We start from the raw sequence: 14834 nt of genomic DNA on the forward strand, positions 1-14834 counted from the left end.
GAAAATAGAGAGGGGGTGTCGCACTCGCATTGGGTGGGAGAAAGGCGTACCCGCCCATTTATCGATAAAATCCCTTCCAAGAGCCAGAGGTGGTACCGAAGTACCACCACTCACATCACAGTAGAAGGGGTCACAAATAAGACGGCAATATTTTGAACTTTTATTACAAATGACAGAATACAACAAAACTAGAAACGAAATCGAACGAAAATGATCAGTCTTCTAACAGTAAAGATACATGATTGGAATAAATCATTGTTCATTAATCCATTCGCAGCTGAGTGCCGCTGAAGCAGTATATCTCAAACTTGGGTCAGGTTCGATTAAATACTCAATGAAGCCGGCAAACGGAATCGCATCGAGACGCTTCCACTTGTACTTGTCGACAAGCACGTCCTCAATCTTCCAAATCTTCAGCTCGCTCTCTTCTATGTGCTTCAGTTTGCCGTTGGAGAAGAACGTGTCGGCTTTGGAACCCCTCTTGGTTATATACGTGGGAATGCCCCCGAGCACCTCCCAAATTAAAGTAATGTGGTCCACATCCAACGAGAAGTTATTATACATCTTGGGGTAGAACAGGAACTCGCCCGTGGCCAACTCGAACGCCAGGCAGCCCACAGACCAGACGTCGGCGGGACAGTCGTAGCCCGCGTCCAGGATCACCTCCAACGCGCGGTATTGCCGGGTCTGGATGGTCGAGTTGTACTTGTTGTTCTGCAAAACGAACGCTACAAAAGCCCACTGGCTGCTGCTAAACTTACAACCCAGGTCGCATTTCCCATGTCGCCGATCTTGACCTCGATATTTGCGTCGATCCACATTGGTCCCTTCAGTTTAGGCTCAGCGTGCTTCCTCCTGAAACTCACTATCTCGGACAGGAACGGGTCCTGAGGGTAAGACCGCGTGCGCAAGAGCTGGGCTCTTTCGTACTCCTCGAGGTCCTTGCTGTAAGGCTGCACGTCGCTCCAACGGTTTGACGTAACTGGTCAAAAAAGTATAATAAAGAATGTGGAAAACTGAAAACAAACAAGCAAGAACACAAAAAAAGTGTGAAGAAAGAAAAAAAAGCAAGAGGAAGAAGTAATGAAAAACGGTATCAGAGGGAAGTCAAAATAGTTGTACCGGGACCAAAAGTGCAATAGACGAACTTATTCAAAAGAAGAAATGGAAAACAGTGACGGGAGCAAGAAAAAAATTGGAAACGAAAAATAAAGCCAATTAGGCCATAAAGACATTAGTAGCAAAAAAGTACCGTATGTTTTCGGAGGAATGATCCCTAATTCGCTGAATCTTTTCGCAGTGTTTACCATTTGACGAATGTACGGTTCTTTGGCCTTAATTAGGATATTTTCCGGCTTTAAGTCGGTATGGATTATGCCGCACTCCTCGTGAAGATATTGTAGACCTTGCAGGACCTTAAATTACGTGAGTTGTGTTATTGTTACAGTTCCGGGTTGTCTTACTTGTTTTATTATTCGCCGAACTCCCGGAAGTTGAATGCCTCTATATTCGCTTTGTTTTATTAAATGTAGTAATGATGGTCCCATCACTTCTAAGACAATGGCAGTGTGATTGCCATTAACACTTTGACAAGAAAAAAAGTCAAACATTTGTACTATATTCTTATAACCGGCGTGATCAGGGTTTGCCAAAATCGCGCAATCTAGCAATTTTATTTCGTCTTGGGCCAGCGCTCGTAGTTTTGACTGGGACTTGGACACTTTGATGGCCACAAACTCGTCATTTCTGCAAACTTATCAGTTAAATACGGATTGGTCAAGAAATTACGTACAGTTTATTTTGACAAAGCCAGACTGTGGAAAACTGCCCGTAGCCCAATTTCCGACAGACTTCGTACTTGTCGTCCAAGTTGTCGCCTTCGGCGATGGGCATGTAACCACCGATGTCGTAGCTCGTGGGGTCTTCTTGGGACGAACTGCAGTTATTCTCACTTGCGACAATCCGGTTCAAGTCATCTTCGTTCATATCTTCTACATTTTTCGATGGCGTGCTGTAAAACGGGGGGCAAGAGTATGAGATGTAGCGTCTAATGAGAGGCACCAGGAGCAGGATTTGCTCGATTTCGCTCTGCTCCATTGCCGGAGCGTCATCGTCGTCCTCTTTGAGCAAATTCGTAAACTTATAGCTAACGAAAAACAGCACCGGTAACAGGATATGGCCAAGGATTGCCACACAGAGAGTGGTGATGCGCCAGTTATCGTCATTGTCATAACTTAATCGCCTTATCGTCTCGTTGGCATAACACACGAGCGGCTCTTCCATTTCGAATCGAAATTTCGCGGCTCAATCCCTCAAACTTAATTACGTCACCGGTCTTTGGCAAACGCACAAAATTAAAATTGTACCGATCTGGGTTTTATTTTTGGCAGTTGAATAATTTGAGCTGCGAATCCGTCACAAAATTCGCTGCTAATTTGACACCACCACAAACGGCACTCGATCGCCCGATTTGCCCCAATCAAGCGTCTCTCGACACTTTGATGCACTTTCAAATCGTAACGGTTTTGCCTAAATTTCTAAGTGATTTTACTATAGTGCGGAACCAAACTCGCACAAACAACCGGACGGGTCACAGAAAAATACTTGAAACCTTCCCAATATCTGTAAGAGGTATTAACGCGGAATTTTGTATTTTTCCAAAGGGCTGGAAAACCACTTGGACCACACACTAGCAGCGTAACCTACTTTTTCACTCGAGGGTGCAAAAAAAGGGGCGGGGGCGCTTTTGATTGACGTTAATGACGCAATTAAAGGGTTGCCAATTTGGCAATAAAAAATTACATAACGATTAGGCAACCTCATTATGACTTTTTTATGTTTTTGGAAAACAAAAAAAATGCCTAAATGCTAGGAACTGACCTGACGTTGATTTCGACAAAAATACACTCCAAAATCTAAATTTAGGTACCGCGTTATTTAGGGCAAAAAAATTTTATTTCGTCAATTGAGTTCTTTGGCTAAATAAAAATGAATAAAGACAATGACCCTTCCCATTTGTTTAATTTGCGCCAAATGCATTTACAAAGTAATAAAAATTATACACGTGTGAAGTTAGCTTTCGGTTTGCACGCCTGATGTGTGTTACTGTGGCAGCAGTGTTACTTACGTTTTGTGGTAATTTGTTGTTATATGGCTAAAGAAAAGAGAAAATATGTTAAATTCGGAAAAACAGCCACAAGACCGACAGAATGGGTAAATAATTATTTTACAAAAATTATTTAATCAAACATAAATATGATGAATGTAACCTCAAAGCGGGCCCCCAATATACAGAACTGCTTTAAAAGTTCTTAGTAGTTTTCATGGTTTAAGTCTTTAGTAAAGCTCTACCTTATTAAATTTTTTTACACCACTATCACTACTGCTTGTGTCCTTTTTTTTCCAAAACCTTACTTGCACATAAGTTACTTATAGTCCGGAAGCTCGTAATAAAATTTGAAAATAGATTATATTTAGTGTAAATACGTATACAGTGATATTTCTTACAAGCGGACATTGACGGTGACATGCTTTTTGTCCGGTTAATGGAGGTGTCCTTTCAAGAGAAAAATTAGTTTCTACATGGAAACAAACTATTAAAGACGTAGTAGCATGAACTATTTCGTTGAAAAACAATACTTATCAACTATTAGCAAAAAAAAATTTTTTACGTAAAAAACGTACTTTAAGCTTTTCTTTTCTAGCCTTCAGATGCCTTAAAATTAGATTTTCTAAAACTTCGCCAACTCAATTGATCCAGAAATCGGAATATTTTTATTATACGTTTTTATAAACCATTTATAAGTTAATTGATCAATATTTTCAATCCTTTAATTTTCAAAAAAAAACTTCGCTTTTCACAAATGTTTCCACTTTCATGCCAATTCATCTTCATTTTTAACATTATTTGCTGCTTGGCTTTTTCCTAATTCTTTCTTCGCTTTTATTCACCCGGTTAGTTTTGGGTAGACCAACAGAATTTTCTTTCTTTTGTGGTCAACATACGCTTATTTCGTTTCATTTGCTATGATAACGCTGTATCAATAAATAATACACTTAACTTTAACTTCTTATGAGATCTGAGTCTGAGTTCGTTACTCCTTTTATTTTTCGAATTTTCTGACGGATTGTCATAATAATAATCATTAATTATACAGACGCGCGTATAACATGTTGTCCTTTTAAACGAGAGATTTTTTTAAAAGATCTGAATTCCATTCTCCGCGTCCGTTTATTGGAGAGTCCGCTTAAAAGAGACCCAATACTATTTAAAATATACGGGACCAACAACATTATCCGTTTGTCAGAGGGGTCCGCTTATAGGAGATGTCCGTTAAAAGAGATTTTACTGTACTTATAAAGTCAGCTTTTTAACGAACGATCCACTCTTAAAACCCCCAAAAGTTTTTGATTTTTTTGCAGAAACTCATCACAAATTAATAAAAATTTTCAAGTAGCCTCTAATAATTACGTAAACATTATACATACATTTTTTAATTATTGTTTTTAAATAGAAACACCATTAAATCCAAGAAACAAAAGGAACCACTATTTTTAGATTTTTGTTTAATAAAATCCACCTTATTAAATATTGTTTTCAGATTTATGGAAAACATTTAAAATGAAAAGGCAGATTTGATTTATAATTTTTATATTATCTTTATGTTTGTTATTGATTTGTAGACTTGTAAAAAAATACGTTTGATGGATTTATCTCATTAAGAAACATAAAAATTCATAACATAAAAATGAACTAATCTATTATCAACTAATTACAGCATTTGAAAGAGAAAATTTTATAGCATATGTTTATATATTTTCCTCAAAATGACAAAAATTCGTTATAATTGAACACCCGATATAAAAATCAAATCACAAATCGAAATGGGTTACTCTTGTCATTTGTGATAAAGGTATTAGATATTTTCCAACAGCGAGGAAAAAACAGGAATGATATTAATTTTCGGAAAATTCCATAATTGTCGGCGCGGTAGTGAGTTATTTTGATCGTTCTTTCGGTTTAAACCAATGAAAAAGTTTTTTCTGCCATTTTTTTAATTCCCCTTGTTTAGGGATCAGCGTATTTATCAGTTTATTTATTAAATCGTCAATAAAGTAGTGAAATTAATTAAGAATGTAGGTGGGGCAGCGTATTTGATCATGTGTTGGCAATCGATTGTCATATTTTGTTGCATTGTTTACGTCTGGCATGTTTACGTCAGCTTGGTGTGGGTGTTGCACTTGGGGTCAATATTGACTTACAAAGCGGAAGATTCGTGAGCATAGAAGGACTCCTTCTGCCTCGTCGGCGGAGAAAGCGACAACGAGAGGTAGTCAAGGCGATTCGTTTCAGGTTCGCGGAATGGGTATCGAGTTCTGAACTCATCACACTGTCCATAGTCTGGTTGGTAATGTTCGGACGGAATTTGGTGTCTGTATCTCCAGGCGTGTTCGTCGAGATGCGAGTAGTGCCGTGAGGAAAAGGACTCGTAGTCCTTGCACTCGTTCCTGAAGGCGTTCCTTTGGCCATAGGAGAGGAGGAGTCCTTCGTCCACCAGCGAGGCAGGCCGAGACCTGAGGTGGATGGTGTCCAGTGAGGAGTGAATGTCGGAATGGGTTTTCTCCTCGCCGCCGCTGTTCGACCTTGAAAGCGCACTAGCCCGAGATGTCGTCTGGAGACTGCTGGGCACCTCTGGAGCCAGGTTGAAGCCTGAAGGGGGCGCGAACGCACGAAGGGTCCTTTTGCACAGAACTTGCTCACACCTGACGGGACCTCATGCGAGTCACTCATAATGGTAGAGGCGGATTAGCAGGTGATATGTATCGGCCCGCGACATGGGGATTACGGCTTCCAGCACTTCACTAACGACTCTACTGGGAGGCGCCCCGAGCGCATGTGCGACCTGGAGAGACCGTTCGATAATCGACCCGAAATACGGAAATTAAATTGATTACTGAAACCACAACTGTCTTCACTCTTGCAAATCCCGATTTTTAACCCGATTACTATGACCACACTTTCTCACCCCCAGGGCGAACACCGCCCTTCGCGCATCGACGATCCAATGACGATTACAATCTTGCAATATCGGCCTACACCCACTTCGACCAAATACCGCCTGACTACACGACCAAATTTATTAATAGCAGGCAATGACATAAACAAAAACAGCACAATAAATTTTTTAACACAAAATACCTAAGGACGTAAGATACTTAAAATAATAAAATCAAAAAATTAATAAATTGGGTTCGGGCAACAAATGGTGGAGGCGCCGGGTTAGTTGACCTCGTATAGTTGTGTTGGGTATTGAACAAAACAGTCTTAAGAAGAAAAAATTTGATGTGATTTAGCGTGGTTATAAACGAAAAAATGTTGGACTTTTAAGGCTAAAGGGGCCGACAGAGTTAAACCAAGTGTGCCACAAAGACAAGTAGTAATGAAATTTATTTTTCTATTTTTAGCGATATTTGTAATCCAGTTTTAAATCGAAAAATGGAATTGAGTCTTTTAAATAATTAGAATTTGAGACAACGTAACACTTTTTTGAAAAAAAAATTGATATTTTTTTATTACAATTTTTAACAAATATTCATAATATTTAAAAAAACTGTGATGATACGTTTGAAGTTATGTTTCACCTTTATGTTCATCTCTTTTTCTCTCAAAACAAAAGGTACTTTCTTTTTATTAGGATGTGCTCTTACGTTTACAATGGCGCCTTTACGTACTTTTACTTTCTTATTACTTTCTTATTTCCGTCAGTTTTATGCTCCGCTTTACGTTTATACATCTGCGTGTTCTCTCATTTTCATATTTTTGTTTACGTGTTGTTTCACTTACCGTTTCTACACTTTTTTTCATAGAAAAATTGTTACACCCCGGGTTCGAACATCCGACCTCCCCCGTCGCGAGTGGCGCTTATACCACTAGGCCACCAGGCCCCAGGTACTGACCGTGTTTTGCAAATATTTCAACACAAACTTTTTAAATAAATCAACATTACAAACTAAATAATTGCAATAATTCGCATAAAACGCTAATACTTTCATTTCAAAAGTCGGCGAATTAGCACGAGAAAGCATTTTTTCCACTTTTTTCAATTTAATTCTCTAATTTTTTATCAGATTCCATCAAAAGATACCGGGCGTACAAGTCAACTAAAGTTTGAAGTTATATTCTACCTTTACGTTCATCTCTTTTTCTCTCAAAACAAAAAGTACGTTTACAAATTGGGGCCTTTACGTACTATTACATTTTTGCTGCATTATTTTCTTATTTCTCTCAATTTTATGCTCCGCTTTATGTTTATTCGTCTATGTGTTCTCTCAATCTCTTATTTTAGTTTACGTGTTGTTTCCTTACCTTTTCTATACTTTTTTTCATAGAAAAATTCTTACACCTGATCCGGGGTTCGAACCCCCGACCTCCACCGTCGTAAGTGGCGCTTATACCACTGGGCCACGAGGCCCCAGGTGCCGACCGTCTTTTGCAGATATTTTAACACAAACTTTTTAAATAAATCAACAATACAAACTAAATAATTGCAATAATTCACATAAAACGCAAATACTTTCAGTTCAAAAGTCGGAGAATTAACTCGAGAAAGCATTTTTGTCCACTTTTTTCAATTTAACTCTAATTTTTCATCAGATTCTATCAAAACATACCGAGCGTATATGTCAACTAAAGTTTGAAGTTATATTTTACCTTCACGTTCATCTCTTTTTCTCTCAAAACAAAAAGTACGTTTACAAATTGGGGCCTTTACGTACTATTACATTTTTGCTGCATTATTTTCTTATTTCTCTCAATTTTATGCTCCGCTTTATGTTTATTCGTCTATGTGTTCTCTCAATCTCTTATTTTAGTTTACGTGTTGTTTCCTTACCTTTTCTATACTTTTTTTCATAGAAAAATTCTTACACCTGATCCGGGGTTCGAACCCCCGACCTCCACCGTCGTAAGTGGCGCTTATACCACTGGGCCACGAGGCCCCAGGTGCCGACCGTCTTTTGCAGATATTTTAACACAAACTTTTTAAATAAATCAACAATACAAACTAAATAATTGCAATAATTCACATAAAACGCAAATACTTTCAGTTCAAAAGTCGGAGAATTAACTCGAGAAAGCATTTTTGTCCACTTTTTTCAATTTAACTCTAATTTTTCATCAGATTCTATCAAAACATACCGAGCGTATATGTCAACTAAAGTTTGAAGTTATATTTTACCTTCACGTTCATCTCTTTTTCTCTCAAAACAAAAAGTACGTTTACAAATTGGGGCCTTTACGTACTATTACATTTTTGCTGCATTATTTTCTTATTTCTCTCAATTTTATGCACCGCTTTACGTTTATTCGTCTATGTGTTCTCTCAATCTCTTATTTTAGTTTACGTGTTGTTTCCTTACCTTTTCTATACTCTTTTTCATAGAAAAATTCTTACACCTGATCCGGGGTTCGAACCCCCGACCTCCACCGTCGTAAGTGGCGCTTATACCACTGGGCCACGAGGCCCCAGGTGCTGACCGTCTTTTGCAGATATTTTAACACAAACTTTTTAAATAAATCAACAATACAAACTAAATAATTGCAATAATTCACATAAAACGCAAATACTTTCAGTTCAAAAGTCGGAGAATTAACTCGAGAAAGCATTTTTGTATACTTTTTTCAATTTAACTCTAATTTTTCATCAGATTCTATCAAAACATACCGAGCGTATATGTCAACTAAAGTTTGAAGTTATATTTTACCTTCACGTTCATCTCTTTTTCTCTCAAAACAAAAAGTACGTTTACAAATTGGAACCTTTACGTACTATTACATTTTTGCTTCATTATTTTCTTATTTCTCTCAATTTTATGCACCGCTTTACGTTTATTCGTCTATGTGTTCTCTCAATCTCTTATTTTAGTTTACGTGTTGTTTCCTTACCTTTTCTATACTCTTTTTCATAGAAAAATTCTTACACCTGATCCGGGGTTCGAACCCCCGACCTCCACCGTCGTAAGTGGCGCTTATACCACTGAGCCACGAGGCCCCAGGTGCTGACCGTCTTTTGCAGATACTTTAACACAAACTTTTTAAATAAATTAACATTACAATCTATATAGTTGCAATAATTTACCTAAAACGCAAATACATTCAGTTCAAAAATCTGCGAATTAGCTCGGGAAAACATTTTCTTACACTTTTTTAAAATTTAATTCTCTAATGTTTTACCAGATTACATCAAAAGATACCGAGCGTATAAGTTGATTCTACAATTTTAAAATTGTTTTTACATTTTTTATGACTTTCAGCACGTTTTTGACCGAAAATGGACATAATTTCTCCAAAAATCATCAAACTTGTCTATTTTCTAGTCAAAAATAGTGGACGTGTGCAAATCCTACTGGATTCGCAGTGGCCATGGTTTTTATTAACAATGTTTTTCGGGACTTTACTAAACAAACTCAGTTAACTAAGAATTTTTAGAGACAAATTAAATAATTTCGTTAATTTTCTTTTATAATTTAAGAAGTCATCTATGGATTCAACGCTAAAGTTTGAAGTTATGTTTTCACCTTTACGTTCATCTCTTTTTCTCTCAAAACAAAAGGTATTTTCCTTTTATGATACGTTTACATTTTGCCGCATTATTTTCTTATTTCTGTCAGTTTTATGCTCCGCTTTACGTTTATGCGTCCATCTGTTCTCTCAATCTCTCATTTTTGTTTACATGTTGTTTCACTTACCTTTTCCACACTTTTTTTCATAGAAAAATTTTTACACCTGATCCGGGTTCGAACCACCGACCTCCCCCGTTGAAAGTGACGCTTATACCACTGGGCCACCATGCCCTAGGTACTGACCGTGTTTTGCAAATATTTCAACATAAACTTTTTAAATAATTCAACATTACAAACTATACAGAGTGGTCCACGAGTAATAATAAGCCTGAAAAATTTTTTGAAGCAACCAACATTTTATAGGTAACGTGTCATGGAGGATTAGGTAAATCCCACGATTTAAAAAATAAATGTAGTAATTTTGTGGTGATGTTATGCAACCAACAATTCGCTTTTTGCGCGCGCAAGCGTCAGCTGTGATTTTGACATTGACATGTGTCCGAAAATACAAAGCAATTGACAGATTTGATAAAATTTGTATTTTGTGAAAAATGTGATACGGACGAAAGTTGTTAGTTAAAATGCAAGCGAAAAAGCGCTATTTACTCTTATTCGTGTCCTGTGCGTTCCTAGCGTACTGGTATTTCGGCGGCTACCGCTTGAAAAGCAGCAACATGATAGTGGACGATCATTTGCCTGTGTTTGTTAATTTAGATCAAGTTTATACGGGAAGTCTCCAAAGGCAGCGAGAAATTTCGCCAATCAGTAACAATAAGTTGTGCAGCATGGAAAACTGTTTTGATTTTGGTAGATGTCAGCAAGGTTTTCGCGTGTATGTGTATCCTCCTGACGATAATAGTACGCCTAGTCCGTCCTACCAGAAACTGCTCAATGTTTTAATGGAATCGCGATATTACACTGCCGACCCTAGGCTAGCTTGCTTATTCGTTCTAAGCATAGACACTCTCGACCGAGACCGCCTCAGTGCTGACTACGTCCGCAACATGCAGTCGCGTCTGCAGCACTTGCCGCATTGGAACAACGGCCTCAACCACGTAATCTTCAACCTGTACTCAGGCACTTGGCCTAACTACACCGAAAACAACCTGGACTTCGACTACGGCATGGCCATCCTGGCCAAAGCCAGCATGTCCGACAGCCACATGAGGCCCGGCTTCGACATCAGCATCCCCCTGTTCCACAAAGTGCACCCCGAGAAGGGGGGCGAAGTGGGCTCAGTCCTCGCCAACAGTTTGCCCCTGCAGAAGAACTACTTACTAGCTTTCAAAGGCAAAAGATACGTGCATGGAATCGGCTCAGACACGAGAAACTCCTTGTACCACCTCCACAACAGAAAGGACATGATCATGGTCACCACGTGCCGCCACGGCAAAAGCTGGAAGGACATGAAGGACGAGCGCTGCGACCAAGACAACAAAGAATACGACAAGTACGACTACGAAGTCTTGCTGCAAAACTCCACCTTTTGCCTGGTCCCCAGAGGGCGGCGGCTGGGGTCGTTCCGGTTCCTGGAAGCCCTACAAGCCGGTTGTATCCCAGTTTTGTTGTCCAATGGCTGGGCTTTGCCCTTCGCCCAAAAAATAGACTGGAGCAAAGCCGCCATTTGGGCCGACGAAAGGCTACTCCTTCAAGTAAGAAACTGGGCTCTGTGGCCAGTGTAATTTACCTTATTTTAGGTACCTTACATTGTACGCTCGTTAGCACCCGCAAAAATCCTACAATTGCGTCAACAAACGCAAGTCCTGTGGGATCGGTATTTTTCGTCAATTGAGAAGATTGTCTACACAACGTTAGAAGTATGTTGGTTTTTTCGCTCAATTGTTTGTTTGACTTGGTTTTTAAGATCATACGTGAGCGTTTACCGTACGAGCCGTTTCGAGATGCTACGGTTTGGAATACGCTACCTGGGGCTTTAGTAACTTTGCCAAGTTTCTCCGATCACCCGAAAAGTTTTCCATTCCAGATTGAATATAGTGATGTTGATGGTTTCACTGCTATTATTTACTGCCAGTTAGGACTGCCCCTAACACCGTCAGCCCCTCTGTACAGACTTGTCACCAACATCGCTCGCAGTAAATACGTCTCAAAGGTAATTGTGATGTTAAGTCATTTCAATTATGTAAAAAAAACACAATACCTTTCTACAAATGGTTTTAATGAAAAGATACAGCTTTCCAAAAATTGGAATGAAAAATGGTTTTTGGAGAATATTATCGTAGTTTATCCGCTTGTTATAAAGACGCTATTTCATTTGATATCAACGGAATTCTTGCAAAAGTTTACTGCTATAACTTTTTTGTTTGGTCCGTTAACACCTATAATTGACAGACCATTTATTTTTTAAGTACTTTTTTGATATTTCGCTAAAATGTACCTTTCTCGAGTTATCTCGATTTAAAATAAACCAGAAGTTATGAATCACTGTGAATGTCACCGGTCTATAAGTAGGATTTAATCTAAAGTAACACTTGCTTATTTTTTATGATTAAAGGCAAATATCGGTTATTTCTGGGAGAAACAGTCCAAAAGCCAACATAGTGTACATACAGGGTAATAGATAGAGGTCTACTTTAAATTTTTTTTAACTTACCATGTCGTATGATTTTTGGTGTGAATTATTTTTTTTAATTTTTAGTACCTTTCAAAATATCATTTTTAATGTAAAAATCAAATCTGTGTTCTCTTTTTGAAAATTGTTGTTTGTTTCTTATTTTTGTTAAAATTTTCGTGTTATAATATAATACAATTATTACTTAGCATAATTTTTTGTGTTCCATCCGTAATCTCACTATTTTTTATTTTTATCTAACGCTTCCACTATATTACCTGTTTTAATAAAAAAAAAACGTCAATCTTTCTCTTATGTTTAAAGAGACCTAGCACATCTAACATATATTTGTTCTTTTAAAAGTATGCACAGATATTTTTTTTACTTATTTTAGACTCAATTTTGACTAAACACATTTGTGTCCCGTCCTCAATTAATTATTTATAACGATTTTGGGAAAGTTGGCGGCTGTATTTATATTTAAATTGTTTATCATTCAACAATTAAATGAATATTACTATTATTATCTCTTCTAAAGAGATAAGTCAGCTTGAAAATAAAGATAACATAATTATGTCCCGTCCGTAATCAATAATCATGGAATGGCTTGACGGAAACAAATTTAAAAAATATTATGTAAGATCCTAATATTCATTATGCAAGATAAATACCATAAATAAGTCATTTACAAAACCTCCAATAAAATTTATCAAAAAATTACGTACTATTTTTTTATAAAAAAATAATAAAACAATTAAAAAATGAGGTCTTTTCCATTTTATTTTTAATTGACACGGATTTTATTCAAATTCATATATATTGTTGCTAAGGCCCTCAGCAAGTTACGATATTTTTTTATGCGATTTGACTTATTTTTTTATATAAAAATAAATCAATCGAGTTTTTAAACCCATTTAAAATAAATAAAATATTTAAAATGAAGTACAAACTAACGTGTAAGGCAATAATTCAACTTAGGGACAACCCAATTTTTTAATTACTTTTCATACAAATTTAATATCAAACTGTGTACACAGCTAAGCTTCAGACATTCTCAGTATAGTTCTGACCTGACCTGACCGGACATGTTCTACAGCCATAAGTCATTTACATTACTAAGAACATTATATTAACGTTAATAACGTTCCTAATTTCTTATTCAGCAGTTTCATTGTCTGGCGGATATCTGTTTATGTAGAACGTAACAAAAAATCTATTCTGTTACCTAATTGTAACTGTAAAAAATACATTTTTTGTTCGAGTAATTGAGTAATTGCCAATCGCAGATAATCGTGGTGTGGTCGAACGACAAGCGTCCCCCCAGCAAGACGCGGTGGCCGTTGTTGCCCCACAACATCAGTCTGCACGTGATCCAGCCTGAGGGCGAGCCCACGAAGCCCAGCATTTCGCAGCGCTTCTACCCGCACCCGCAAATCGACACGGCAGCCGTGCTATCCCTAGACGAAGACTCCGTTCTGACAACAGACGAAGTCGATTTCGCGTACATCGTGTGGAAGAAATTCCCCGACCGTATCGTGGGATACCCTGCACGGTCCCACTACTGGGACGACTCCAAGTCCACGTGGGGCTACACCTCGAAGTGGACGAACGACTACTCGATTGTCCTGACAGGAGCAGCGTTCTACCACCGATATTACAACGTTCTATACACCGAGTGGCTGAGCCCGCTCTTGCACAAAACGGTGGAGCAGAGCCAGAACTGCGAGGACATTCTAATGAATTTCCTGGTCAGTCATGTGACACGGCGGCCGCCCATCAAAGTGACCCAGCGGAAACAGTACAAAGAACAGCCGACTCTCGGGAGTTGGTCGCCGTGGAATGACCCCGACCATTTTATCCAAAGACAGACTTGCCTGAACACTTTTGCGGCAGTGTTCGGCTACATGCCGCTGCTGCGATCCAATCTGCGGCTAGATCCAGTGCTTTTTAAAGATACGGTAGCCAATAAAAGGAAAAAGTACAGAAAAATCGAACTGGTGGGCAGTTAGTCCAGGGTTTTGTTCTAATATTTTTAAATCGGTTGATCTCTGTACTCTGCCGGTGTTGGGAACGTATACTTTGTATCCATGTTTCATGTGCAATGTTTTGTGTTAACTTGATCAAATTTCATGCATATCCTTGTATCAGCTGACAACTTAAACTTCTTTTATACTTTTACAAATAGGTTTTATATAAAAAATGATATCCTAAGTATAGAGCCATATACTGTAGTTGGAACCAAATATTGTTTTTATTAGTTGATATTTTATAATCGAGCGATTTATTTTATACATCGTGACTGTAAAATTGGATCAGTTACAAGATTTCGAATGATAAAATATTCCCAATAAAAAATTAAATCGCCGCCTTGTTTCTCTGCCCCAAAAATCCACCATTACTTTACTATTGTTACGCAAGATACGCATTTTTCGGAATCGAAAAAATTAAATTTTTGTTAAAATTCAGTTGGAATAAAAACGCAAACGTTTTAATTACTGGGCTTTTTTCACCGAGTGGTTGGGTAAACTGCTGAATGAGGGAGTTTGCTATAAATACCCGTTTTCCTTGTAATTATTTATTGTTTAAACAATAAATTTTGAAACGAATGCATCACAACTCAGTTTGCAGAACTCTAATGGGTGCA

At 37.9% G+C, this 14834-nt stretch overlaps 2 protein-coding genes across 3 annotated transcripts; one reads left to right on the plus strand and one right to left on the minus strand.

Moving 5' to 3' along the window:
• Positions 1–147: 147 nt before the first annotated feature.
• Positions 148–6147, minus strand: LOC657236 (SRSF protein kinase 1). 2 transcript variants are annotated; one of them, XM_015981355.2, is made up of 7 exons: positions 5263–6147; positions 3128–3154; positions 1793–2011; positions 1464–1746; positions 1253–1415; positions 762–982; positions 148–714 (listed from the first exon to the last, which is right to left on the minus strand). In XM_015981355.2, the coding sequence occupies exons 3-7, from the start codon at positions 1984–1986 to the stop codon at positions 253–255; spliced, it is 1323 nt and encodes a 440-aa protein (XP_015836841.1). In that variant the 5' UTR covers positions 1987–2011; positions 3128–3154; positions 5263–6147; the 3' UTR covers positions 148–252. The 2 variants fall into 2 exon arrangements, with proteins under 2 accessions (XP_015836841.1, XP_015836836.1); XM_015981350.2 differs by lacking the exon at positions 3128–3154 and having other exon boundaries at positions 5263–6142.
• A 3946-nt stretch (positions 6148–10093) lies between these two features.
• On the plus strand, positions 10094–14554 carry ttv (tout-velu). Its single transcript, XM_963851.5, has 4 exons — positions 10094–11273; positions 11319–11438; positions 11486–11731; positions 13477–14554. Exons 1-4 carry the CDS (start codon positions 10203–10205, stop codon positions 14197–14199), a joined length of 2160 nt encoding a protein of 719 aa, XP_968944.1. The 5' UTR covers positions 10094–10202; the 3' UTR covers positions 14200–14554.
• Positions 14555–14834: the final 280 nt, after the last annotated feature.

The sequence above is a fragment of the Tribolium castaneum genome, chromosome 10 (genome assembly GCF_031307605.1).
Source record: "Tribolium castaneum strain GA2 chromosome 10, icTriCast1.1, whole genome shotgun sequence".
Classification (NCBI taxonomy): domain Eukaryota; kingdom Metazoa; phylum Arthropoda; class Insecta; order Coleoptera; family Tenebrionidae; genus Tribolium; species Tribolium castaneum.

What these genes read in the sequence shown, in the direction of transcription:
- LOC657236 (XM_015981355.2), bottom strand. Translation starts at nt 1,986, where the DNA reads ATGAACGAAGATGACTTGAACCGGATTGTCGCAAGTGAGAATAACTGC. An exon ending in TTCGGCGAATAATAAAACAA is followed by an intron (nt 1,416 to 1,463) that starts GTAAGACAACCC and finishes ACGTAATTTAAG; the next exon opens with GTCCTGCAAGGTCTACAATA. An exon ending in TGGGAAATGCGACCTGGGTT is followed by an intron (nt 715 to 761) that starts GTAAGTTTAGCA and finishes TTCGTTTTGCAG; the next exon opens with AACAACAAGTACAACTCGAC.
- ttv (XM_963851.5), top strand. Translation starts at nt 10,203, where the DNA reads ATGCAAGCGAAAAAGCGCTATTTACTCTTATTCGTGTCCTGTGCGTTC. An exon ending in TTGTCTACACAACGTTAGAA is followed by an intron (nt 11,439 to 11,485) that starts GTATGTTGGTTT and finishes TTGGTTTTTAAG; the next exon opens with ATCATACGTGAGCGTTTACC. An exon ending in GCAGTAAATACGTCTCAAAG is followed by an intron (nt 11,732 to 13,476) that starts GTAATTGTGATG and finishes TGCCAATCGCAG; the next exon opens with ATAATCGTGGTGTGGTCGAA.